The 22,596-nt window shown below is 41.5% G+C and overlaps 2 protein-coding genes across 5 annotated transcripts; both read left to right on the top strand.

Moving 5' to 3' along the window:
* The first annotated feature begins 138 nt into the window (after nucleotides 1-138).
* Nucleotides 139-14,092, top strand: LOC139216543 (transmembrane protein 184B). Of its 4 annotated transcripts, none has more exons than XM_070847689.1 (10): nucleotides 139-267; nucleotides 539-598; nucleotides 2,895-3,110; nucleotides 5,466-5,631; nucleotides 8,110-8,200; nucleotides 8,340-8,415; nucleotides 8,774-8,865; nucleotides 9,437-9,606; nucleotides 9,978-10,172; nucleotides 11,520-14,092. In XM_070847689.1, exons 3-10 carry the CDS (start codon nucleotides 2,895-2,897, stop codon nucleotides 11,747-11,749), a joined length of 1,236 nt encoding a protein of 411 aa, XP_070703790.1. In that variant the 5' UTR covers nucleotides 139-267; nucleotides 539-598; the 3' UTR covers nucleotides 11,750-14,092. The 4 variants fall into 4 exon arrangements, with proteins under 4 accessions (XP_070703790.1, XP_070703789.1, XP_070703791.1 ...); XM_070847688.1 differs by having other exon boundaries at nucleotides 139-437; XM_070847690.1 differs by lacking the exon at nucleotides 539-598 and having other exon boundaries at nucleotides 2,953-3,110.
* Nucleotides 14,093-14,745: 653 nt separating this feature from the next.
* On the top strand, nucleotides 14,746-22,524 carry LOC139216550 (probable ATP-dependent RNA helicase DDX17). Its single transcript, XM_070847697.1, has 13 exons — nucleotides 14,746-15,138; nucleotides 15,315-15,474; nucleotides 15,616-15,712; nucleotides 15,833-15,966; nucleotides 16,077-16,142; nucleotides 16,293-16,434; nucleotides 16,627-16,787; nucleotides 16,937-17,109; nucleotides 17,386-17,496; nucleotides 17,623-17,684; nucleotides 17,818-17,877; nucleotides 20,892-21,125; nucleotides 21,337-22,524. Exons 1-13 carry the CDS (start codon nucleotides 15,089-15,091, stop codon nucleotides 21,810-21,812), a joined length of 1,926 nt encoding a protein of 641 aa, XP_070703798.1. The 5' UTR covers nucleotides 14,746-15,088; the 3' UTR covers nucleotides 21,813-22,524.
* Nucleotides 22,525-22,596: the final 72 nt, after the last annotated feature.

Below are 22,596 nucleotides of genomic sequence, written 5' to 3'. Positions count from 1 at the left end.
ATTAGACACAATAACGACACACGCCGTGCAGTCTAACCTGCACAAGGTTATATTATGTTCAATGGCAAAGACCGGAGAGATAGAAAATCTCTTTTAAAAAGAGCTTGACTACGCATGCGCCAAGAGCGGAGTATTTGCTGGCAGCTGCTGTTGGTACAGTGAGCTGCTGGTGATGGTGATGTGGATGAAACAACGGTGTCTAGTTGGTTAGAATAGGACGGGAAATGTCATTGAAAACAACTGGTTTTATCTTGCCATTTTAATATTGTAAGTGAGTGCGTCGCTTCGTGAAAGCGTGTTATTTTTTTTGTTTGACTTTAGGCTGGGAAAAGCAACAGCAAGCTAGCGCCAGGCTAGGGGGGCTAGCTAACGTTAGCTAGCATTGCTCGGCGTAGTTAACCCTCAGCCGCAGACACTTGCCAGCTTTCTAAAAAGAGGCAAGTTTCCGGTGTTCAAACAATGATTCAGTGATTAGATGGGTAGCTGACTGTCGGCTGAATGTTAGCGCTTGGCCAAATAACTTTTTTCACTCTGAAAGGTTCGCAGTCGACTTGAGGTGATGAGCTAAACTGATGCTTTGATTCAAACAACTGCAGAGGTAAGTGAAGCAGAGGATGGAGTCACTGAACAACAGCTGCCATTTTTCAGTTTAGTGTATTTTTCTTAACTAGCATACAGTCAAATTCAGCAGCACTGAGCTAAACGTTGCCCCCGCTGGATTTTCATTAAATATCATGTCAGCCTTTCTCTAAAATCCAGCACTGTATTGTGTACACTGTTGTGAAGGTTGAAACCTGCTCCTTCGTTCTTTATGGGATTTGTTCTAGCTACACTTGAAACAATCAAAATGAGATGTGGTCACTGCTAAGTAGCTCTGTGGGCTTCAGTGCCTCTGATGAACACAAACCCACTGGATGCTTTAGTCATTTCGATGCAGCTCTCCTAGCCTCAGGACTTATGATGGCCTGTCACAAAGACTGCTGATTCGATTGAGGTCAAAGTACAATGCATGTTTTGAAACCTACCCACGGGTGCAGTCAGCAGGATTGATGAGTTGCCTGCCTCTCTTGTCTGTGCTCCACCGGGAAGCATCGAGCTTTGTTTTTGAAAGTGCAAGTGCTTGTATATGCTGAACACAGATCTCATATTTATTTTCCAGATGAGATTTAGATGTTTTTTTTAAAATTTAATTTAGATATGCAGCCTGTTTTGACTGATTAACATGCATCCAATCACGGTTGGTAAACATGTAGAGTCCATTTTCAGACCACTAGTCTTATTCATTGGGCAAGGCAATATGGCAAACAGTCAGATAGCATGATAAATATTAAAACCTTCCTCCAATATCAGTATTTATCGAGTCACATCAGTTTCGAGACTGAAATTCTGTTGTTGAGTAGTGTACTTGTTGATCACATGGACATACGTTGTTATTGTGGAAAGAAAAGCTGGTATTGTCTGCTGTTTCAGAAATCATTGTGTGAGAAGTCTGAATAAGAAGCTACAGTACTGAATAAGATGAAATAATAAACATTACAGAGTGATTAATTGCTCAGACTTAAATACACCAATTAAAAAATGTCAGCCTAGTGAAACACGGGAAATTCATGTTCTCGCCGTGTTTTCCGGTGTTTCTTTTAAAAATTGTCCAGGTAAGCAGAAAGTTTAATTTTCTGTGCTGTTTTAGATTTCCTGGCAGTTTCTCAAACATATTCTGATGTGCGTGACACATTGATGTGTACCTAGTCACTGCATTGCCACAAGCTGATTGAGGCTTTGGCAGGCAGCATGAGTCATCCATGACCACACTGAATGCCAGCCTATATTTAGCTGATGCACAGAGGGGTTTGAAAGTCACTGTGAAATTAGTTTTCACATTGAATGATAAGATTATCGCCTTCCTGGAATCCACACCAAGACAGTGATGTAGTTGGAGAGATAACAGCACTCCAAAACCTGTGGTGATTTGATCTTGAGGCTGGTGGCACATGGATCATCTTTCTGGATGCTTTTGATGTTGTGAGCTCCCGTTGGGCCTGTCTTGTTTTCATTTGTCTAAATCAGTGCTGTGTAATTATGTGATTAACACCACGAGTCTTATTTTCACTTCTTATGAATCACTGTTGACATTTCTTGGTGTGGGATTTTACAGATCTTCTTCTGCTGATGTCGTACAAATGCAGTGTAAGCATTGGGTTTGATGTTGTAGAAACCTAATGAAGACAGTTTGGCAGGTTTTGGACTGTGCTGTACCGCACAGTTGGCTTAATTTTTTGACAATGAATGTTGAGAAGAAGTGAAGCACAGATTTGATGCTTATTGCAGCACCTACCTAAGGGCATGGGCTGAGCTTTAGTACTGATTTGTGGAAAGGTGTTTCATCATTCTGAAGAAATGTGTCTTCCTGCACTCCGCAAACCACAGAGAAAAAGAAAGGGAGAAATTGGGTCAGCAGCTCTCAGCTCATTGCTGTCACACTGATTTGCTGTATTTGAGTGATTCAGGCTCTGCCCCCTTTCCCATGTGTTGTGTGTGTGTTTTTTACACTCTTTACCATCTCCTCACCCACCTACCTCATGCCTCCTCTTTTCACTCCCTCTGTTTGGATCATGTTTCGTCTGTCTGTCCACACAGTCTCTTTTGCAATATAGATCTGTGAAATGTCCTACTTTGCTCTGCTCTGTATCTTTTTCTGTTTTCTTTAACATCAGCAGATGTTGGTTTGAGATTTAGATCTTCGACCATTCAGCCTGCATTTACATGTTATGTTGTTTCATTCAGACTTTATTATCTGGAACCTGAGGTTGTGCAGGTGATTGTTGTTGACCATAGGCCAGGACTTATTTAAAATGACTCGGCTAAAGAGTTTGCATCTTTACCCTTTCTTCATACAGATGAGTCAGACCCTGTCAGAGAGGTTGGGGAATGACTCTCCTGTCGGCTTCGCCCCAGGGCCCCCAGCCACTGTGGCCCCTCAAGGATCCAACTCGTCCTGGATACCAGAAGCCCCAGTGGTCACACCAGAAGAGCCATTTTTTCTCATGACCTCCACTGCCCAAACTATATCGGGGTTTTTTGTTTGGACAGCTCTTCTGATTACATGTCACCAGGTAAGGAGAGCCTGACATTTGGAGGTTGCAGATGATCTAATAGTCAGAGGGTTCAATCAGAACCTCTGACTTAAAGATTTCAGTTGCCAGTCATGTGCAGGCGGACACTCCGTTGCCAGAGCTGTGGTCTTGAGCCAGAGCAAATAAATGTGGAGGTTATGTTTTAGTCACACTGCACTATTACCAGTCTGAACGCGGTCTAATTAGCAAGACACGAAAACCCTACCAGCTTACTTGTTATGTGTCTCTCTTTAGAAGCATAGCACCATACTACAAAGTCCACATAAGTGGCTGCATCTGTTTTCTGTCTTTTTCCCATAGCCTTTGGGCAAAGGGTTAAACTGGTATGCTGGGACAAAACCTAAATCTTGATCATGGTCTTTCAAGTCCACCCGCTGTTCTCCCTTTTTTTCTTTAACCATCATGAATCAAAGGTAGATGTGTGGAGCAGAAATAACTCCCTTTCAGCAGTGGAAAAAAAAAAACCACTTTCACACGCAGGAGTGTTTTTCCATGAGGCCTTGTTAATCTGAGTCTCCATTTGTGCATGTCCACACACCAAATACATACATGTACTGAGAAAGTTTCACATCCTGTTGATAGAATGCTTCTTGCAATGACTCATTTTCTCCATAGCTTATCCACACTACTTGTAGCACATTGTCTGAACACTGAAAACCCACACTCACATATTTATGTTTCATACACATTTAGGGTTGTGTGAAATTAATGAGATAAAAAAATATCATCTTTCTCATGAAATTAAAAAAGCTGGATTGGTGATTACTTTATTTATTAAGTGTCTCTTGCATGTAAGTGAGATCTATTGTGTATTTGTCCTCCATGTTTGCTGCTGCTCTTCAAATACAGGGTTAAAGAAGAGCCCGTGTCACTCTGGCAACAGGTGCTCCTGGCTCGACCATGGCCTCAAAGAGCAGGGGATGGGTGTTAGAGATCGTGTGTGTGTGTGTGTGTGTGTGTGTGTGTGTGTGTGTGTGTGTGTGTGTGTGTGTGTGTGTGTGTGTGTGTGTGTGTGTGTGTGTGTGTGTGTGTGTGTGTGTGTGTGTGTGTGTGTGTGTGTGTGTGTGTGTGTGTGTGTGTGGGGTGGGGGGTGGGGGGGTCACCTAGCAACAAGCCATGTAAGTGGAGTGCACTGTGTCGCTTGTGTTGACACCCACTGTTTGTTATTTTACCAAAGGTGTGTGTCTGTTTACAGGCCAGGAAAGGTGATATGTGGGACATTGTGTAAGTGGAAAGGAGCCGGATGGAGCAGTCAAACGGTGTTGGTGACAGTAAAGGCCCACCCTATTCTTCCTGCCGTCTGCTGCTATCAATAGGAGTGATAAAAGCCCATTATCAGTTACCCAAAACAACCCCAAGACACACCTTTCTGACCCACAGGACTCAAATATACAACTTAGGCAAATGTAAGACAGACAAGAGCCTGATGAAAACACACATACAGGTTTCATGAGGCAGCACTTTGTTTCAGTTAAGCCCTTTATCCACCATGCTCTGAGCTGAGGTTTCACGAGGAGGAAGCTGATGAATGTTCTCCTCACAGGATTTATTCCCATCACATTTGTTTTTTCATGTGACAAAGTGACGATGTTTAGCTGTTTCAAAAATGTAAATCTTTGGTATTAACAATTTTAACAGACCTAATTTTTGGGACATTTCACACATATATATATATATATATATATATATGTGTGTGTGTGTGTGTGCGCATGTTCTGCATCCTGCCTATCTGCTGTTTATCTACTGACAAGCATTTTTAGGTAGTTTTTAATATGAATTTTGGCAAAATGCAATCCCAAACTTGTCACAGTTTGTTAGGTGACTTTTCACAGTTGATGGCTTGACTTAAAAAATGCATTGTCCTCTTCTACTCGCATAACCCATGGATAGTATATCAACTACATGTTTGTGTAAATACAGATTTTACAATGTACATGTGCATATGCACCTATGTCCGTGCTTTTCTGTACCTCCTGTGATTATTTAATTTCACTGTTAGCTAATGTAGTATTTCTGTCATGAGCAGCTCTATTGCAAAGCCAGAGTCAAAATGAGTCAATATGATGCCATAAAAAAAAAAATTTCTAGTTGCTCTCTTAGTAATTTATGAAAGGCTGATGTTGTAGATAAAACCGGCTGATTTTGTTGTGCTGGTCCATGAAGCACAGTTGTACTCCTAAAGAGCATGCTGCATTCAGTCACTATCCCCACGTATGGCCATATAATTATAACCAACTGGGCCAGAGTATTTTATAAAGTTTGTTCTTAGATTTCTGACCTCATCACTATTTTAATGGATCTCTTTTCTCTCTCTTTGCTTTCTTTTTTTTAAAGATCTACATGCACCTGCGTTACTACAGCTCTCCAAATGAACAGAGACACATCGTTCGGATCCTCTTCATAGTCCCCATCTATGCCTTTGACTCCTGGCTCAGCCTTCTTTTCTTCACCAACGAGGAGTATTATGTGTACTTTGACACAGTCCGAGACTGTTATGAAGGTGAGTGGATAGAGGAACATCGTGCGACAAACTGGTGCAGTAGCATTTTCTGCTGCAGGCTGGATTAAATGCTGCCATACTTGGCATGCAAACGACAGGCCAATATTCACCACAGTGGTGGGAGTGAGTGTGTTTTGTTCCAATTCGTCTTTTGACTCCCCGTAGAAATAAGGGTGTGAGAATTTATATGTTGTAATACCCCAGTGGCAGATGGCCTTTGCAGTCTTCATTTACAAAGGTTGCCATCTTTGTTCTCATGTCTCCCTGGCCTCTTGGGATTGCAGGGGAGGGGAAACCTGTTTCCTAGCAACTGTATGAAAACGAGCAAATCCTCGTAAAGACTTAAAAAAGGCATCTCACATGTGAGCAGATAAATTGCAAGCTTGTTCTTTGACATTAGATGCATTATAGGCTGGCAAGGCAAAGGAATTTCCCGAATATTTCTGCTATTTGAGAATAAAACTTAATTATTAAATAACATATTATGGTTATGTTAATGGGAATTTGCTATTATTATTCCATCACCTGTGCTTTATTAGGATAAGTGCCTGAACATGCATGTAGTGTTTTAGCTATTCATCTACAGGAAGGCAAAGATCAGCTGGTTTAAGCTTCTCAATTCTGAGGATCTGCTTGTAAAATGTATACCTTTGAGTTTCCTGTGGTTAGTTGCACCCTTGCACAGGTTAACAATATCATGTTATGTGCAAGGAGGCTGTGAGCAGTTTGGTCAATCTGCTGCACTCTTATAGTGTTGTCCTGCCTCATAGCACAGCTGTTACAGTGACTGAGAGGTAGCATTGATGGGCAGCACCTATCGCTTTAGAGCAATGTATTATTAAACACAGAGACACATTGGGACTTTATTATTCCTGCTGTTCATGTAGACACTGTCAGTGTCATCTGCTGCATGCTGATCAACAGGTGCACATCTAGCATTAGTACTAAGTACCAAATCTCCACTTACTTCTCTTTTGGAGTGTGTATCACAATTCAGTACATTTTTTAGCTCGTTTTGTTTTTAGCTAAAAACAGTGAAAGTACATTTCAGACTGAAAAAATACTGTTATGTGTAGTTGTGCAACAAAGCCAGAAATGTGCTGACTGTGTTCTGGTGGGAGTTAGTGTGCTATTATCACTTACACACTTTAAACGGTAGAGAGAGCTGAGGCAGTGGTTAGCTGGTATCTGTGGGTTACCCTTAAATTAGCCTGAGAACACCTGGGGCAACAGATGCAAAACATTCTGCTCACTGAGGGACACCAATCACTGTAATCTGTATGGAGTTCCGTCAGGTTTATTTAAATTACTTTTCAGCAAAATGTCCAGGGAATTAGTGATTAATTTGATTTTCAGAACAGCCAATAGATTATTAACCATAACACAGGATATGACATAGCTGTTTGGGACTGCCTGTCGAAATGTATAAGAAAGAGACAGATTTTAAAGGTAAGAGACGCCATTTATGAAAGTATTAAGATAGATGAGTCGGTGGACAAGTTGGAGCAAGGGATGACTAGTTCATCAGAAACCAAGCATATATAAAAGAAAGAAAATCTGGTTAGACTCAAACCCCATCTGAAATCTGCCAGGCTACTGGAAAATTGATTAGGCTGATTAGATGCCACATCAGAGCCGTAGATAGAATAGAGAGGGATTAGAGACACACCTGGTGTAGCCTCGCATTTAGGCCCATGATGCTGCAGAAGAGTAACACAAAACATCAGAATATGATTTTGATCTTTATTAGCAGCAGTTGTGTAACACATTACATGAGTGACTATCATGGCCTTAAATGTGTGCAGGTTGCTTGTGTAAGATCTGTATTGTTTCTCTGAACCATTTATATTATGTGACACTTGTTGTGTGGCAGCGTGACGTGACCTCGAGCTTCCTTCAGTGTTTGGTTTATTCAGCACCACACCAATCCACCTCTGCTCCCGGCACTAGAAAACTATACATTGCAATTATGCTTAGGCTTATACCTCCCACAACAATACCCATGATCATTTTTAAGCCTGCTGATGGGGATGACTCATCTTTCCGCCTTAAATGCCAATCTCAGCAATACTGAAACAAAAAATCATCAAAAGATTACTGTAATTATGATAGTTACACCATGTTTTGACAACACCGTGTAATCCAAACTTCTACTACTACATCAGTATGTTAGAAATAACCAAACCCATATCAGCAATACTGACATGATATTCTTGTAAGAACTTTAGCATAAATGTTGTATAAAACTTGAACCAAGATTGGCTCATCCTTGATATGATGTTTGATTTCTTGATAGGATGGTGCCATTTGCTGTTTTCATTACAAGTGGGCCGGGCATTTCATCTAATGCAGTGCTTACTCCAGTTAGAAAATGTCAATTGTTTATAGCCGTTTAATAGAATCTGAGAGTGAATTTACTGACTCCAGTGGTCACCCTGAAGAAACATTAATGCTCCTGCTGTGTGTGACTCTTTGCAGCCTTTGTCATCTACAACTTCTTGAGTCTGTGCTACGAGTATCTGGGAGGAGAGAGTGCCATCATGGCTGAAATCAGAGGGAAACCTATTGAGTAAGTCTTATTTGCTCTCATCTTCTCTTTTTTTTGTTCCATTCTCCTTCTCTGTGGTACTCTCTCGTTAAAATAGCCTGCATACTTACATATTGCACACCAACAATTTCTACCTGTATGAACCTGCACTTCACTTTAGGTCAAGCTGTATGTATGGGACCTGCTGTCTCTGGGGCAAGACGTACTCCATTGGTTTCCTCAGGTTTTGCAAACAGGTACGAATCAAAGGGTGTTAGAACTACGTCTCAGTGTTGTGCTTTACAAATAGACAAATATACTATCCACTATGCTGATCATCCCATTTTAATGTATTTTTGTGTCATGTTTACTATGAATTAAGTATGATATTTATGACATGAAAATCTTCTTGTAAAGAATTCAAGCCTGTTTGATTAACTTCATGCATCCAAACACAGCAAATATCATGTCTTTTTAATGTGCTTGTCATTGAGAACTATTTGTTGTCAGAAGCTTTTTCTCATTTAACTTACTAAACGGGTGTAGTGTTCTTACTTTTTATTGACCTTTTTATTGGTATATCCCCTCCTCTCCCTCTCACTTCTGCTTCCTCAGGCAACTCTCCAGTTCTGTGTGGTGAAACCCCTGATGGCAGTGATCACTGTGATTCTTCAGGCCTTTGGGAAATACAAAGATGGAGACTTTAAGTATGTTCCCACAACAATTTAAGCACTCTCATTCACAGCATGGACATCTCCCGAGCAGTGATTTCTTGTGATTACTAGTTACTTTGTTGTGTCATACTACTGCAGACACCAACCAGTCTTTTCAGACCATAGTGGCTAAGCCACATTGGTTGAACCCATCGTATGAACACAGAGAATTCATATCTGTAATGAGTAATCATTTTCAAAAGCTATAAATTTAGGTCACTTGTTATCTCTACTGTGCAGTTCTTAGCTCATTACTTTAAAAGTGAGTGCTGCTGTACAGTTAAAATCTCCATTCTATTAATGAACTTAATAACCTAAAGCTGCATATTTCTGCAAAGATATACTCATCCTTCACAAGGAAGAGCTGCAGCTTCCCCAGAACTAAACGGCTTTCACTGCCCAAATTAAACGGCTTACATGAACTTGCCTTGTGTAGCTTCAGTTTTTTAAATCAGTTTTACCTCTTGTGATGCGTAATTTAAATGGCTCCAGTCTCTTTGTTTCCTCACTTAGACATTTGGCATTAGCCTAAGCACATTCTTTTATCTGTGTCTCCCTCCTCCAGTGTGGCGAGTGGCTACCTGTACGTGACCATTATCTACAACATCTCCGTCAGTCTGTCTCTCTACGCTCTCTTCCTCTTCTACTTTGCCACGAGTGAACTGCTTGTCCCGTACAACCCCGTGCTCAAGTTCTTCATGGTCAAGTCAGTCATCTTTCTCTCCTTCTGGCAAGGTGAGAAGACTGCCTTCTGAACTTGTAAACTCACAGCACACATGCCCATTTATTCTGACCCAAATATAATGAACATTTTAAGGTCATTCTCAAAAGTAAACAAAAATCATTTTTTTCCATCCCATGCAAGTATTGTAGTGGGTGCAACAAGATTATATTCTTTTATTAAATAACTTGTTGACTTTGTTTCATTCCTGAATTAATTTGTTTCCTCTGGATGGCGTTTTTGCTGTTTCCATTTTATTTGGGGTTTTTTTGAGTGAAGTGGTGTGAATTCTATGATGTTGCATCGCACTGCCAGAAATAAAATCAGAGGCGACCCTGAGTTTAAGTGCACATGAGCTCACTCTGTCTCTCTTTGTACAACTCAGGGATGCTGCTGGCCATACTGGAGAAGTGTGGAGCAATCCCTCAGATCAGCTCGCATGATTTCTCTGTGGGGGAGGGAACAGTTGCTGCTGGTTACCAAAACTTCATCATCTGCATTGAGATGTTCTTTGCTGCTGTTGCTTTGCGCCATGCCTTTACTTACAAGGTCTACATGGATAAAAGACTGGACTCATACGGTAAGTGAAGTGCATGTGTGCGTCTGTGTTTGTGCGTGTACTTGTACTTGCTACATGGTGAGGATCGAAACAAGGTTTTAACCACCAGTGGGACATTTTTGGGAAGTGGCAACATTCTGGCTGGATTTCAAAGAATTGTTTTAAGATTCAAAACTGGTTTTAAGGTTAAGGCTAGAACAGGGCTTTGGCATTTAGTTGTGATGGTTGAGGTTTGAGTAAGGGACATGCATTATGTTAATGAGGGACCTCACAAATATAGACATACAAGTGTGTGTGTGTGTGTGTACATACTAGTATTAAGAGGCTGGTATGATAGGTAGAAAAAGTAAAGCAGAATGTGTAAAAAAAAAAATGTTTTAAAAGTGTGAAAGAGAACCAGTATATTTTAGTGTGAACTATAATCTTCGTGCTCTGGAAACTGATCTGATGACCTCACTCTTGGTCTCCTTTTTGACTTTGATTCCTATCTTTGACACTTTCCAAATATTGTGTGTCTGTCTCTTTTCTCCTGCTTTGTATTCCCATTCCTTTATCTTGACTTTGTTGTGTTCCTTGTCTCTCTTTTCTCCTTACTCCCTTTTCTCTCGTTCACTGTGCTGCACTGAAAGGCTCATTTCCTGTCTATGGACAGTACGGTAGGTTTCATATTAGCTGTGTTCTATATGGTTGTCCCCATTACAATGCTTTTTGGTAGCTTTTTTTGTGTTTAATTGTGGTTAAATTATTAATTGATTCGCATGTTTTTTCAGTTCAGCATGAATTCAGTGTATACATTCACAGTCATGGATCTACGTCTGTCATGTTTTGTTTCTTTAGGCTCATTGCAAACAGTGAATTCAGGTTTTGAACATTTTGCCTTTTCATTTCTCCTAACACCATTTTGTTTAGTCTTTCGCCCCACACCTGCTCAGTGGTCCTCTTTTTCTCTTTCTCTCTCTCTCTCTCTCTCTCTCCCAGCATTAAAACCTTTGTGCTGAGAAAAGCATTTAAGTGATAAGAACTCATACAGTATAAATTGATAATGTAAACTGGTATTAAATAATCACCTGCCCAGTAGTATTACTTTTGATAGATTGTAAAGTTCTAAAAGGTCAATTCATCTTGACCTCCTGTAATATGTACCCACTGTTGCTGTATTTTATAGTATAATCTGCATATCACTGGCATTCAGGAAACTTTATTTATTAGATTTATTTACATTTCGCAAAACGCACTTTCACTTGACAGTTGGATGGAAACACTGTTTTTGTATTTTCCTCACTCATCTGTCACTTTCATATGCCCCTCCCCATCCATCCTGCTCGGTGTCTCTTTGCTAATATTCCACCCTTCATACCCCACATCCAGGTCGCTGTGCCCCAATGAAGAGCATCTCCAGCAGCCTGAAGGAGACCATGAATCCAGGGGACATGGTCCAGGATGCCATCCATAACTTCTCCCCAGCTTATCAGCAGTACACCCAGCAGTCCACACTGGAGCGAGGTGGGGGGCCACCCCTCTCCCGCAGCCACAGCAACCTCAGCACCCGCGGGGACAACGAAAAGACCCTGCTGCTCAGCTCTGACGACGAGTTCTAAGACTCAAACACTCACCCAGAGGCTCGCGTTACTCCTGTAGCCCATTTTGAATTTTTATTAACTATCAGAGACAAATCAGATCTTTTGTTGCTACCTTAACATGGAAAATCAGATTCTGTTTTCTTTTTTTTCACATTAAGACAACAATGAAAAGATCAGATTCATGCACGCTACTTGTGAATTTATGGTTACCAGGCTGTGGGAAGGGATTGAGTGTTGTTACAAGGAAAAAGAGGAAGTAATTGGTACAGAAAGGAAAAGAGGGAGCACAAGACGGTGTCAAAATGTTCCAAGTAGGTCAAGTTGGCCATCACTGAAAGAAAATACCATATTCTATATTCATTTGTTGAAAATGGATTGGTACAAATAACTGTGCCTGCATATAGCATCCTTGTGCTATACTTTAAACACCACAGCAAAAACAATATGACAGACATACGGTAAGGTGTATGTTAGAGCAAATAAGTGCCATCTACACCTGAAGCATATGGCCTCCTTCATCTTTTAGTTTTTCTACTGATTCTCGATCCGTACTCCTCTTCACACCTCTGCCAACTCTGCCTCGTACCGAAACATTGCCAAATAGAGGGAGCTGCACCCTGTGCTCCGCTTAATGAGACACGCTGTCTTAAGATTTAGAATTGATTTATAGTCAAGCAAAACTAAGAAGCCTTTTAATTGCCAGGCTTTGTTTTAATATATAAGAATTTTACAAATATTCACAAATATTTTTTTTATTTAAATGTCGTAAGACCTTAAAGGTGTAACTCATTTAAAAACTAGTTTGTTGGAAAATTGTTATTCCAGAAATGTTATAAATATTCTGTGTCTGTTTTTATTTGTGACTTAAATGTGTAATTCTTTGACTCCAGCTGTTGGTCTGACTTGGGCTCATTGTGCAATGTTATTGTTTGTGGAGCACCGAGGGAACAGCTGTAGGAGTGACTTTAGTGTGGGCAGGGAGACTAATGGAAAGACAACACCCACGCAGATTACAGATTACTGAAGAAGCAACACTTCCTGCAGAGCCGGCCCAGCTGTGATGTGCGGTGGATTGTAATCCCATAATTAAGGGCATTACATGTAGCACAGATCAGGCTTGCCTCTGCTGGTATCGTTTATAATGGCATTCCCGCTATAGTAACAGTGATCAAGTGAGGACGGTGGGTACTACAGTCGGATAAGGCTAAAAAAGGAATATATGGGCATTAAAAGCTGGTATGCAAGATCATAGAAATGTGTGTGTACAGCAAGACACTACAGCGACTGTGATGTATGGTAGATAAAAACTCGAGTCAAAACCTTCAGACCTGCCTGTCGTCATCTGGTTGCAAGCTAATAGCTGTAAGGTTGTGCTATAAGTCATCAGCTTTTCCTAAAAGCTAATAGACAGTGTGTTTGAGTTAATTGTTCATATGTTAACAAGTGATGTTTGATATGGGCTTTTGCAGGGCCCAGTATAGAGGTTGCTTGCGGTTGTGATCAGAAATGTTTGATGGCAGAGAACATCAGTATAAAAGCTGTGTAGATCTTTTGACAGATTCTATTGAAATTAGGCCCAATGCTGTCTCTAAATGTGCGATCATCATTTTCTTCTTATGTTGAATGCAGAATCCAAACCTAGTTTAATGACTGACTTAAGCCTATTGACTGTAGAACAGTAAAGTCCTTTTGATGTGGTCAGGATGAAGACTTAACAGCCAATTTGATGTGCATCCTCAAAAGAGCACAGTCAACTTTCCAAATATGAAAATAGGTTTCAATTGGTGGAATAATAAGTGTTTGGAGAATTGTTAAAAAGTAGAAAAGTTGGTTTCCAGCTGTGACTGCTAACCCATATCCCACCAACCGCCTCCTACACTCAACAATTAATGCATCACTTTTGTATCGGCCTTTCCACTGAACCTGTAGTGCTTCATTTAAAGGTGAGGTTGAGTGAAGTTGTTCTGTAAATGTAACATGAACTCAGTGGAATTGAAAAGGTGAAATGCACTGCCTTATACTCTGCCCTTCAAAACAACATGGATTTAATAATATATGATTTTAAAGCTGGACGTTAATCACAAAGCTGAATATATCAAACCTGGAAAAATTATACCAGAGAGGAAAGAATGTTGTAAATAGAGTTAAGCACTAAGCACTGCGAAACATTCATGATGATGACTATAATGGAGTTGCTTGGTATAGTGCTTTAGTTTAGTATTTTCATTTTTCATATATTCTCCTGTTTTATTTCTGTTGTATGCTTTTCCTTTTGTATATTGGTAATGCTCTATCATGTTTTGATGCTATATTGGTTTCTATTGATGTTGAAAAGGAAATAAAGGACAAATGCAAACTAGACATTCCTGTCAGATATTAGTTCAAGATAGCTTGCAAACACAATCAACATGTGCATGTAATATGTTTGTGACATTGTACAATGACTAGGAGTGTCCAAAGAAATATTAACTCCTATACCCAGTAGTTGTAAAGACCACAAAAGTGCATTTACTTATATTTACCGTTACAGCTGCCAGTTAGTTTAAAGGCTAGAATTTTATAAATCTATAAGTCTGTGATATGAAAATATAATAAATAAGATATCGTACAAGTGTCAATTGAATTATCCAACAATACATTAAATAATAAAACCTTAGCTACATCAAAATGATACTTACCCATAACCTTAAAAATCTAGTGACTTAAAACGGACCATTTGACTGCAGCTAATACTTAAACACTACTATAAGAGTAACCGTTTGAAAGCTAGAAAATAATATGAAAACATATGATAGATATTTCTTCCTTTTGGTTAATGATTTTTTCTTAAAGGAGAACACAGGACACGTGATTTATAGAGCAGAAGTGATAGAGAGAAAAGGATGCGATTTAATTTTAGTTTTACTAAATAAATAAATGTTGCATCTCTGAGGACGTCACTCATACTCGTGTGGGCGGGGCTTCACACGCAGCCAGTCAGAGTAACTTCCGCTCGCCAGCTGTGCCAAGTGCTATGCTAACAACAACAACAACACCTGCTGCGGCTTGTTAGTGTGTCTGCGAGCTGAAGTTTACAGTCACCACACCGAAAACATGCCGTGGTGCGATATTTGACTTCTCAACAAGCCTATAAGAAAGTGATAGTTTCCTCGTTCAGACAGCGTTCAACGTTAATATCCAGTTAGCATTCGGCTGAAATAGAGGCAGAGTAGGATATAGCCACGGTGTTTTTCAAGGAAGGCCCAAGGCAGCAACCATACGTAAATACAGGAAACCTCTCCGAGAAAAGAGCCAACTGACCTAAAGGAAACATTAAATACCTGCTTCATCACTCACAGAAGAGCGTGTGTCGGCAACATGAGAGGCTCGTACGGAGACCGAGACAGAGACCGTGGTCGTGACAGAGGGTAAGCAGCTAAGTTAGCAGGCGAGCTAATGCTAGCGCAAACCGCCGGTTAGTTAGCATTGTAAAATCCTCGATGCCTTCATTATGAGCGATAGTGATAACCTGAATACTGTAGCCAAGGAGAGAGAGACCTAAAGCTGGCTAACGCCACATGGTGTGTGTCCCGTCATGCTGCAGCACCCCTCGTTTCGGGTCCAGCAGAAGCGGCCCACCGCCGGGGAGAAAGTTTGGGAACCCCGGGGACCGTTTACGGAAGAAGAGATGGGACCTGGAGGAGCTTCCTAAATTTGAGAAGAACTTCTATACGGAACATCCGGAAGTGCAGCGAATGAGTCAGGTACTCCTGAAATATCACAGTTTGATCTTTTGGGTACCTGCCTAATGTTTGCCCTTAACCTTGTTTGGGGCAGGAAAAGAGAGACAAGTTTTGTAATGAACACTGTGTTGATTTCACACACACACTGTCTTGTGCTTTCAGTATGATCTTGAGGAGTATCGCAGGAAGAAAGAAATCACTGTTCGAGGCTCAGGCTGCCCAAAGCCCATCATCCACTTCCATCAGGCACAGTATCCCCGTAAGAACATGCACATATGAATATCTGCTTCTGCAAAACTGTGGAACTACTCAGCAACTGAAACTCCTAAACTAAATGCTTTTACCGATGTAGTTGCAATATTTTTCTCTCTCCATCTAGAATATGTAATGGACGTATTGATGCAGCAGAATTTCAAGGAGCCTACTGCCATTCAGGCGCAAGGTTTCCCTCTGGCCCTCAGTGGAAGAGATATGGTGGGCATTGCTCAGACTGGCTCGGGGAAGACATTATCGGTGAGACATGTATCTTTTTCTCCCCCTGTACTTGCAAAGATGAATACATAATACTGATGAATTATATTGGAGCATAATCCACTGATTTTCATCCATATTTCTGTCTTCAGTATCTCCTGCCTGCCATTGTGCACATCAATCATCAGCCCTACTTGGAGCGTGGAGATGGACCCATTGTACGTGAAGAGAAAGGGAATACACTCATTACTGAATTGTCTGCTTTGGGATATCAGAATGTGCAAGAATGATATTAACAGCAGCCTTAAACCAACATTGAAGAATCAAATACACTAATCAGTGGCTTGTCTTATATGTGTGCTCTACAGTGCTTGGTTCTGGCTCCCACTAGAGAATTAGCGCAGCAGGTTCAGCAGGTGGCGTACGACTATGGAAAGTCATCTCGCATCAAAAGCACTTGTGTGTACGGGGGTGCTCCCAAGGGCCCTCAAATCCGAGACCTAGAGAGAGGTGAGGAGTATTTACTGTTTGGATTAGCACAGTTTTGTGGCACACTGCTAACTGATTAGGAAGTCTGTGTTTGGTTGTTTGAGTCAGCTGAACAATTGTTGAAATCCACATGGGATTAGTCTGTAATTATTACTGTGTGAGTGGAATCATTTCTTATAACACACTGAAACATGCTAAATTTGTCTCTCCCAGGTGTTGAGATCTGCATTGCCACTCCGGGTCGTCTGATTGACTTCCTTGAGGCTGGAAAGACCAACCTGCGACGCTGCACGTACTTGGTTCTGGATGAAGCTGACCGCATGCTGGACATGGGTTTTGAACCACAGATTCGCAAGATTGTGGACCAGATCAGGGTAACGCTAATAAATGTATTTATGTTGTATAAACCTTATTGTAGAAAAGTTTTATAGAATATATTAATATGGTATGTGTAATTATAAAAGAAGCAGTCATTTCATTATATTTTTATCAATTTTTGTTTATTTGGCGTGTTCTTTCCCAGCCTGACAGACAGACACTGATGTGGAGCGCTACGTGGCCTAAAGAGGTTCGCCAGCTGGCAGAGGACTTTCTGAAAGACTATGTCCAAATCAATGTTGGAGCCTTGGAGCTCAGTGCCAACCACAACATCCTTCAGATCGTCGATGTCTGTATGGAGGGTGAAAAGGATCACAAGTAAGAGGCCGGTCACATAGCACATCTTTCTTTTCCTGCATTGGTTTATTACAAGTTGTTTGGTTTGCATTATTTTGGCCCTCTTCCTTTGTAACATTCTTTGCTTTATTCTTCTTGCTGCTTACTCTTTTCCTGTTTACTGTATCTTTCCCCCACCCTTTTCAAGCCTTTATTTTTTTTGAAGTGACAAGTGAGGTAGATGTACAAGATATGCATGTATAACTTGAAATAGTAATGTATCTGTTAATTAATTATTCTTTTGTTGTCTTTTCTCAGGTTGATCCAGCTGATGGAGGAGATTATGGCTGAGAAAGAGAACAAGACCATCATTTTTGTGGAGACCAAAAAACGATGTGACGATCTCACACGCAGGATGAGACGTGATGGGTACGCACATGTGCATTTCATTTCGGGAATTGAGAATGGGTCACTAAAAAGATTAAAGCCATGGTCATATTAACTAGTTAAACCTACGTGGTCTTTTATATAACAGATTATTTGTCTCTCTTCTAGGTGGCCAGCAATGTGCATTCATGGCGACAAGAGCCAGCCAGAAAGAGACTGGGTATTATCAGGTACAACAAACACACTGACAGTTGAACGACAGTAACTTAGGCTATGTAATTATTGTTTCTTTTTTTTCACGGTGTTGTCTCCTTGAAGATGATGTTCAGCTCCTAATTGTCCATTCTTTGTCTCGTGTTGCAGAGTTTCGAAGCGGCAAAGCTCCCATCCTCATCGCTACTGACGTGGCCTCGCGTGGTTTAGGTATGTTCTGTGTGCTGAAGTGCAAAACAAATAATTTCTGCAGTATAACCACACACAGATACGGTACGAAAACAAAATATTTGACCATTTGATTTGTAGAATAATAATAGCAATGGTCATTATTCATTATCAGACTCTTAACTGCATGTTTATTTACAGTAGATTTATTTATGATCAGAAGACAAATACATACAGATTTGCTTTTCTTTCAGAGAACATATGATGCTTCTCAGATATAACGTGTATCTAAGGAGTATATCATATTTGAAGCAGGGTTTCCTGTGAAGATTTAAGCCACTTCGCTCTACTGAATGACAGAAAAACAGTGAACATAGGAATGCTGTTGAATAAAGTGTGAAGATGTAAGGGGTGAAGCTAGTGAAGCAGCCCCTTACAGGATGGCAGTCAAATCTTTAACCTAACTCTATGTTCATTTGTTTTCTTTTCATTTTGTTTTTGTTTGTTGTTTCCAAGTCTCTCCTCCGGCAACTAGAAGCACACAGGCCCTCGGGAGCCTACAGCCGGACCTAGGCATGACAAATCGAAAGCTGTCTTGGGGAGAGAGACGGCCCGATTAATCAGTCCCAGACACAGCTATCTCTGCTGAAAACCTAGAACAGAACCCACAAACAAAACTCTCCCCTCTTCCAGGACACTGGCTGCCTGGGCGACCGAGGGGGGGGGTGAGCGCGGGATGCTGCTGGGCTTCCAAATTTGATCGTAGGGTCGGGGGTGGCTGTCAGGTGAGAGGGCGAAGAGGGGGGTATGGAGGAGGGTGGGCTCCCCTCGGCCATCACAGTGATGCACCACGCTATTTGCTGATTAAATTAACTCAGAGACTTAAACAAAGTTTTTAATATCTGCGCATTTATTCTGATGGGATATGGATTAAGAAAACTTTCCCGCACAGTCCTTGAGGAGATACGTTTCCATTCCCAATAACAAACTTTGGACAGCAAAATTTTTTGCTTGAATTGGTCCTGCAGATAATGCACTTTGATAGATGATACAGTGGTGTGTCACAAGAAGACAGAGACAACTGCCAGGAAGTGAGGGTGGAAAGCAGCCAAAGCCGGGCATGGACGGCTATGCTGGAGGCTCCCCTCTGAACTGCCCCCTGATGCCAGCCCCTGACACCCCCCACCACTGGCTGTGCCGGCCGGCCTCTCCCTCTGCGGACGTCATGTCTGGTCCTGGCTGGCAGGAGTCCTGGCCTGGAGGAGCCACCTCTCTATAATCGATTTCCCTCCTTTTCACTCCTCTTCTTTTCTGTCCTTTCTTTCTCTTCATTTCTCCATGTCTCACACGATCTCTCTCTTTACTGCTGTTTCTTTGTCTTGGTCATCGCTTCTCTTTTTTTCCCTCTTTTTGTTTTCCTCTTTTTCTCATTTGTCTCTTTTCTCTGCCTTTTGCTACCTCCCTATTCCCTTCAACGTCACATATTGGTTTCCTTTTATCTTCTTGTTTTCTTTAAACCATTTCTGACCCCTGTCCTTTTTGTCCCTTTGCCCCCATCCCCAAATCTATTGTGTGTCCTGCTTTCAAGCCCCTTTATTTTTAACACATAGGCCATTTTTTGACTGACCACCAGTCCAGTCTGAAACTTACTCACCAGCTCTTGATGACTTGCTAATCCTCTCCATAAGGACTAGTACAAACTGCCAGGACTCAAATTCCCTGGCAGAGCCCACTTACAGAGAACATCCACGTCCGCTGCTATGTGTCTGTTTCTTGTTACTAAACTTTAAAAGCTGGGCTCGTTGATATCACTGCCATTGGAAGTGACCTGGGAGGCATTTGGAACAAGCCACACCACTCAAAAACCACTAAGGCCCTTACGAAAATCTACCACTTCCACAGCTCTTCGTCACCATAAGAAGTTACTTGTCACTGCCTCCCACTAATGTGAGAAGTGACAGATCTCAGAAGGACTTAAGATCCTTGAAGTTTACACGAAAGAATCCAGTAGAGGCCTCTTCACCCATCACCTTGTGTTAGAAACAGCGTAAACCCCACAGTAATGTCTCCAGGTCAAAAAGGCTGGATGACACGAAGAGGCACAGATAAGACTAGAGTAGGACCGCATCCCAGCAGAGTCCAGCTGAAGCTCTGGCCCAGACAGTTTCCAGCTTTGGGAGTGTTGTGGAGGAGTGGCGAGGTGGGAGAAGGGACAACTTTTGTCCTGTGCGCTCTCCTCCTACCCCTGCAGACCTCCCAGGACTGGTGATGAGTAGGGGGACAGAGGGGTAACTTTGTAAACCATCACTAAATCTCTGATACAGGGTAAGTACTGTACCTCAACCCCACTCCCCCATTCTCTCCTCCAGCAGCCTTCATCAGTATGCTTCCAAAACAAGACTTGTTTTTCCTCTAATCAGCAGTGTTTTCAGAGCCCTTTGTCAACTGTAATGAGAAACAGACCTGATTTGTTATGAACATATTTTTTTTTTTTTTTTTTCAAAAAAGAAATGTATTATCTCATTTGATTGTTAAAACATTTATCAGCAATCCCTTTAGACGGTTAAATCCGTCACCTGTTTAATTTTAGGGTCAGTGGCCTACTACAATTAATTTTTCCCTTTTTAAATTCTATTTAATATTCAAATTATTCAGCAAACCACTGTAACCTTTTTCATCAGTTGATCTGTAGTTTTGGCTGCATGCAACTTATTTGCATGTGTGCAAGTTCTTAATTAACATACTCAATCATTGAGCCCTGTTTTGTAATTGGCATGGTAAGTAAATTCCCTTTCTAACTGTATATTGTACAAATAGTTGATCATTGATCAGGTAAGTGATGCTTTCAGAGGATGATGGGTGTCTCACAGGTATTGTCTGTCTGAATGTTCCCCGTTCCAAAAAGCACAAAACTTAAAATTCCTGATTAGAGTAAATAGTCTGATTCATTTCCCTACTCGTGTTAGTTTTTTTCCTGACCTCTGTTTTTGTTTTTTCCGTCCCTGTAACTGATCCCATCACACTACCCTTTCTCAACCCCTCCCTCAAATGTCAAGATGTGGAGGATGTCAAGTTTGTCATCAATTATGACTATCCCAACTCATCGGAGGACTACATCCATCGCATCGGTCGCACAGCCCGCAGCACCAATAAAGGCACTGCCTACACCTTCTTCACTCCGGGGAACCTCCGCCAGGCCCGCGAGCTGATCCGGGTGCTGGAGGAGGCCCGACAGGCCATCAATCCCAAACTGCTGCAGCTGGTTGATACTGGACGTGGAGGTGGAGGAGGTGAGGGATGTTTCCTGCTGAATTAGATTACTGTACACCACATGTGGTGGCTGAATAATTGACTTTTTATCTGTTTAGGGAATTCTATACACTTGAATATGTCTTGTGGACCAGAGGTGTTGGTGCTTTATCTCACCATGACAACTAGCATGGTATGATGGCAATTTCCCTTTTTCCCTTTTGTCCTCCATGCCTCCTCCTTATTTTCCAGGTGGCCGCGCCCGTTTCCGTGGCAACTCCTCTTCTAACAACCCCAATCTGATGTACCAGGATGAGTGTGACAGGCGAATGCGCTCTGTGGGTGGTGGCAGCAGCACCAAGGATGGCCGCAGCAGCAGCTACAGCCGTGACAGCCGTGGAGGAAGTAGCCGGGATGGAGAACGCTCCTCCTCATCTTCCTCCTCCTCTTACAGAGATCGCAGCAGCAGGGATGGAGGACGCAGCTATGGTTCCGGCTCCAACTCGTACGATCAGTACCAGAATAATAACAACAGCAGCAGCAGCAGCTCCAGGGGCACCTCTGGGTCGGGGGGTGGTGGAGTGGGGCCGGCCCCAACTCCTTCAGTGGGGCCCCAGCCGCTAATGGCCCAGCAGTTCAACCCACCCCAGCCCATGATGGGCCTGATGGGACACTCGCCGTTCCAGTTTGCTCCGCCACCGCCACCTCCTCCAACAGGCAGGAAGTAATGTAGTCTGAGCATCAGTCATACACAGCACAACACACACTACACCCAGTGTCAAAATGAGTGAGAAATGTTTTTGCAAGGGTTAAGTCCTTGGTAGTTGGCCACTTTTAACAGCAACATGCACTGTGCTTTTACAGATAGACACCCCCATTTGGATTTTGTTTATTGTTAATATCTTAGTTTGTTGATGGAGTGGTCAACCCTTTCTGTTTCTGACGTTTTCTATAAAGGTCAAATTGGTCTGAATTAAGTATTTGACAGAAACTTGTCAATGCCACTTGGCTTGAAGTTTATCATGATTAGCTTAAAAAAAATCTTTTTGTACAAACGTGCTGTTTTTATTGTGATCCTCTGAGCTGCTACAGAGGATTTATAGAGCTCCTTTTCCCTTTAGGTGTGTCAAAGGTAGGTGCTGAAGTTAATTCGTGTACATAAGCTTGTTTTGGTTTTAGATTCAATATCTTTATTTTTGTGTCGGAAACTCTGTAAACCACAAGATCAGTTTGAATTTATTAAAGGAAAAAAAATATCTTGATCTTAAGCAAAGCTAAGGTTAAAAACATTGCTTTCCTATTGTTTTTTTCTGGCTTTTTCTTTGAATTTCTGAATTATTACATAGATATTACTTTAAGTCTTTGCAGCAGTCATGACAGATTTTCCTAGCAAATAGCAAGTCTCTTTATACATTTTGTTTAATAAAGCTCTTCAACGTATCAGTGTACTCTTAATATCATTGACACTGACATTTAGGAGGTGGATAAAAGCTTTAGCTATTGCAATGTGGT

This window comes from Pempheris klunzingeri, chromosome 17, assembly GCF_042242105.1.
Source record: "Pempheris klunzingeri isolate RE-2024b chromosome 17, fPemKlu1.hap1, whole genome shotgun sequence".
NCBI classification, from domain to species: domain Eukaryota; kingdom Metazoa; phylum Chordata; class Actinopteri; order Acropomatiformes; family Pempheridae; genus Pempheris; species Pempheris klunzingeri.
The sequence above is the reverse complement of the archived record's forward strand: the minus strand, read 5'-3'. Positions and strand labels throughout refer to the sequence as shown.